The sequence below is a fragment of the Nanorana parkeri genome, unplaced genomic scaffold (assembly GCF_000935625.1).
Source record: "Nanorana parkeri isolate BGI_ZX_2015 unplaced genomic scaffold, ASM93562v1 scaffold210, whole genome shotgun sequence".
NCBI classification, from domain to species: domain Eukaryota; kingdom Metazoa; phylum Chordata; class Amphibia; order Anura; family Dicroglossidae; genus Nanorana; species Nanorana parkeri.
Window position 1 is genome coordinate 14,224 of NW_017306478.1, and position 4,050 is coordinate 18,273.

Below are 4,050 nucleotides of genomic sequence, written 5' to 3' on the forward strand. Positions count from 1 at the left end.
GGTACACACTGTTTGCTGTGGCATTTGTAGATCATCAGGCAGAGATTTGAGGTTATACAGTTACTGATTTCTATGGAATCCCCACCCTGCGCCCCACACTCACATCTTTCCGATAGGCAGCTGGTTGAATAGTTCCGGCACGGAGTTCTGAGAGACGATAGTTTGGCGGTTTGGTTTATTAAATCCACAAGCCAACTTTGCCAGAACCTACACAATGCATGGAGAGGGAAAAACACGACTGATGCAAAGTTCATCTGGACCCTCGATTCCCCGAGCAGATCATTCATCCCACCACTGCCCACACAATAATACAACCACCAAAGCTTCATGTCCTTGTCATATACGGCACACAAGGCTCACCTCTGTTACACTTTGTACTCCAATTTAACATAAAATCACAAACATTTAATCAAAATAAAAGGAAAAGGCCTCCAGCGCCGGGTAAGTTTGGCCCATCCGTTCACCTTGTTATAAGAAATCCCGGCAGAGCATTGAAAGGTCGTCTCTTCCTCGACTGCTGCCCTCATCTCCTCTACAATGATGGCTCCGACCGTCAGATTCAGCTCAGGACTATGAAGGCTTCCCAGGGGGAGGGACTTCAACCATTGCTCCACCCCCAGACGACGCCCCTCCTCTGAAAAGCAGCACAGCCAGTCTGCGATAAGCACTGTGGATTTTAATTTCATACCCTCTTATCATTTAACGAGTGCTGAATACATGTATACTGGAATACAGTCACCTTTGCTGAGGCTCTCCTCGGAGACTGGCTTCAGCTGAGGATAGCCCTGAACGTAGGTGCATTTCAGCATATCCTCCGACACAGGCTGACCCTCCATGTCCTGCAATCGTTTCTGTACGGCTTCAGTCAGGTCTATGTAAGCCTCATCAATGCTCGCTCTTTCCACCACGGCAAACCGAGACATGACCTCCATCACTTCCACGCTGGCCTCCCGATACCTGAAAGGACGAAGGATGTGACATGGACTGCGCTCAGCTGATAAACTTCCAACAGCCCGACGCATTCACCCCCATTATACTCACTTTGTGAGATCGGCTTTCCCATGAGCCTCTCTGACACGGGCAAGCTGCAGGTCAGCACAAAGCTTCTTAGCGTCGTCGCCAAACATGTTCCGGGTCACCCCGAAGGCCCGGGCTTCATAACTGACCGCTATAATCCTGTGCGGACAGATCACAGTGTCACCAACATCAACCTGGCAAAGAACAACATTAACATAATCCGGCGCAAAGTGTCACCCACGTGCCTGACCACACATGGGATACCACGGGTCGTTGTTACACCATCATCTGAAGTCTGGCTGCACAAACCCCCCAGGACCTACAGCACGTATGATACCGGAAAACTGAAGTTCATGACCTAACCCCCGTACCCTGCAAGGGTTAAATGCTGGGCAAGTCTAGAGGAATAAGCTGGAATAATTACCTCATCACTCCGCTGCTCTCCTCTCTGGGAGGCTCCGTTGTAGGCGGGCCCTTGCCATCCTCGGGTACAATGTAGGACTATTGGTTCTGCATTCTACTCGATGGCTTCAACACGTGACCTCTAGCCAGAGCGCCTCAGAGAAGAGGCTTCGGGGGTCCCGTCACACAGCTGAAGCCATGAATAAGGCAAGTAGTAATGCAGCGTATTCCTCCACCCCTAGACTTACCGAGCACTTAACCCTTGAATTGGGGGGAAGGAAATCTGTACCTGTCATTAGTCTGTGCCTGGGCCTGCCTCCGGTATGTGCCAGCCTCAGGGCTCCCCACCCGCGCCCGCCTCAGGGCTCCCCACCCGCGCCCGCCTCAGGGCTCCCCACCCGCGCCCGCCTCAGGGCTCCCCACCCGCGCCCGCCTCAGGGCTCCCCACCCGCGCCCGCCTCAGGGCTCCCCACCCGCGCCCGCCTCAGGGCTCCCCACCCGCGCCCGCCTCAGGGCTCCCCACCCGCGCCCGCCTCAGGGCTCCCCACCCGCGCCCGCCTCAGGGCTCCCCACCCGCGCCCGCCTCAGGGCTCCCCACCCGCGCCCGCCTCAGGGCTCCCCACCCGCGCCCGCCTCAGGGCTCCCCACCCGCGCCCGCCTCAGGGCTCCCCACCCGCGCCCGCCTCAGGGCTCCCCACCCGCGCCCGCCTCAGGGCTCCCCACCCGCGCCCGCCTCAGGGCTCCCCACCCGCGCCCGCCTCAGGGCTCCCCACCCGCGCCCGCCTCAGGGCTCCCCACCCGCGCCCGCCTCAGGGCTCCCCACCCGCGCCCGCCTCAGGGCTCCCCACCCGCGCCCGCCTCAGGGCTCCCCACCCGCGCCCGCCTCAGGGCTCCCCACCCGCGCCCGCCTCAGGGCTCCCCACCCGCGCCCGCCTCAGGGCTCCCCACCCGCGCCCGCCTCAGGGCTCCCCACCCGCGCCCGCCTCAGGGCTCCCCACCCGCGCCCGCCTCAGGGCTCCCCACCCGCGCCCGCCTCAGGGCTCCCCACCCGCGCCCGCCTCAGGGCTCCCCACCCGCGCCCGCCTCAGGGCTCCCCACCCGCGCCCGCCTCAGGGCTCCCCACCCGCGCCCGCCTCAGGGCTCCCCACCCGCGCCCGCCTCAGGGCTCCCCACCCGCGCCCGCCTCAGGGCTCCCCACCCGCGCCCGCCTCAGGGCTCCCCACCCGCGCCCGCCTCAGGGCTCCCCACCCGCGCCCGCCTCAGGGCTCCCCACCCGCGCCCGCCTCAGGGCTCCCCACCCGCGCCCGCCTCAGGGCTCCCCACCCGCGCCCGCCTCAGGGCTCCCCACCCGCGTCTAGCCTCAGGGTCCGTACCCGCGCCCAGCCTCAGGGTCAGTCCCCGCGCCAGCCTCAGGGCTCCCCATCCGCGCCCAGCCTCAGGGCTCCCACACGCGCCCAGCCTCAGGGGGCGCCCCCAGCCACAGGGTCCCTACCCACGCACCCAGCCTCATTAGACGTGAAGACGTCACGGGTGCTTGGACCGCCTGAGCACAGGGCAGAAGAGGATGCAGGGACCAGTCTAGCAGCCAGGTGATATAGAGGATCAGGTTAGTATTTTTTGGGAGTCCCTAGAGAAAAACATGCAGTTAACCCTTGCAGCACTGGGGCCGCCCCAATGAAAGGTTAATACAAATGATGAGAGTCCTGAATTCTGGAGAAATTAAACAAGTCGAGCATCTGCTCCCATAGCGGAGAACATGGCTGCCTCTTACCCTCCTCCCTTCCAGGTCTTGTACTGCACCACGGCCACTGGCTTGTTCTTCAGCTCCGGCCGCAGCCTCTGCTCCACCTGGACGTAGAAGCAATCCATGTCTACGAGAGCGACCACCCGATCCTGACCAGACTCCATCGTGTCACCAGAGGAGGGGGAGGAGATTGGTCCTCGTCTGCGAGGGGAAAGAGAACGTCAGATCACATCTGTCCATAAAGAGGACCTGCCACCTCGCAGGCTGGTCTACAATGAGGACAGAGGCCTGTGTCCTGCAAGTACCCAACACTGGGAGCTGTGTGTTCTAGAAATGGGGGGCCAATTAAAGGTGGGGCACATAGGTAGGTGACCACTATCTCACCCCCAGGGGTATCTATGAGTCTCTAACCTCCCCTCAGATTTAGGAGGTAGGTAGGTAGGTGACCGCTTTCTCACCCCCGGGGTATCTATGACTCTCTGACATCTCCTCAGATGGGTGGGGGAGCGCTCTCTCACCTCTCCTCACATTCCCGCCACTCTCTCCTGACAGGCCGATGACGTCAGAGATGTGCGCGGTGTTTGCCCTGAGCACGGCGTGGGGCGGTTTGCGCCTGCGCGGTGTTCCACTGTCGGAGCGTGGCACTGCGCAGGCGCGGGAGAACTCTGTGGCAGTGCGCGTGCTCGGTGTATCCCATGCCGGTCCAGCACATGCGCGGCCAATTGATCTTCTCGTCGGATTGTCGGTGGAGAGACCCCGGGAAGATGGCGGAGCAGGTGCAGACCCTGTGCGAGCAGCTGGTGAGGGCTGTCACCATCATCATGGAACCCGTCTCCACCCAGGAACACCGGCTGGAGGCTTTGAGGGTGAGGGGGATAATGGAGGAG

The 4,050-nt window shown here is 61.8% G+C and overlaps 2 protein-coding genes across 2 annotated transcripts in view; one reads left to right on the forward strand and one right to left on the reverse strand.

Annotated features, from left to right (window-relative positions):
- The window catches only part of POLH (DNA polymerase eta), an 8,249-nt gene extending 4,922 nt beyond the window's left edge, over positions 1-3,327 (reverse strand). The window contains exons 1-5 of the mRNA XM_018555721.1: positions 3,191-3,327; positions 1,042-1,176; positions 740-957; positions 465-634; positions 104-207 (exon numbers count right to left, since the gene is read on the reverse strand). Coding sequence (XP_018411223.1) covers positions 104-207; positions 465-634; positions 740-957; positions 1,042-1,176; positions 3,191-3,327 — 764 coding nt within the window. The remainder of the gene's footprint in view (positions 1-103; positions 208-464; positions 635-739; positions 958-1,041; positions 1,177-3,190) is intronic.
- A 482-nt stretch (positions 3,328-3,809) lies between these two features.
- The window catches only part of XPO5 (exportin 5), a 31,610-nt gene continuing 31,369 nt past the window's right edge, over positions 3,810-4,050 (forward strand). Inside the window, exon 1 of the mRNA XM_018555728.1 lies at positions 3,810-4,029. Coding sequence (XP_018411230.1) covers positions 3,859-4,029 — 171 coding nt within the window. The 5' untranslated portion in view covers positions 3,810-3,858. The remainder of the gene's footprint in view (positions 4,030-4,050) is intronic.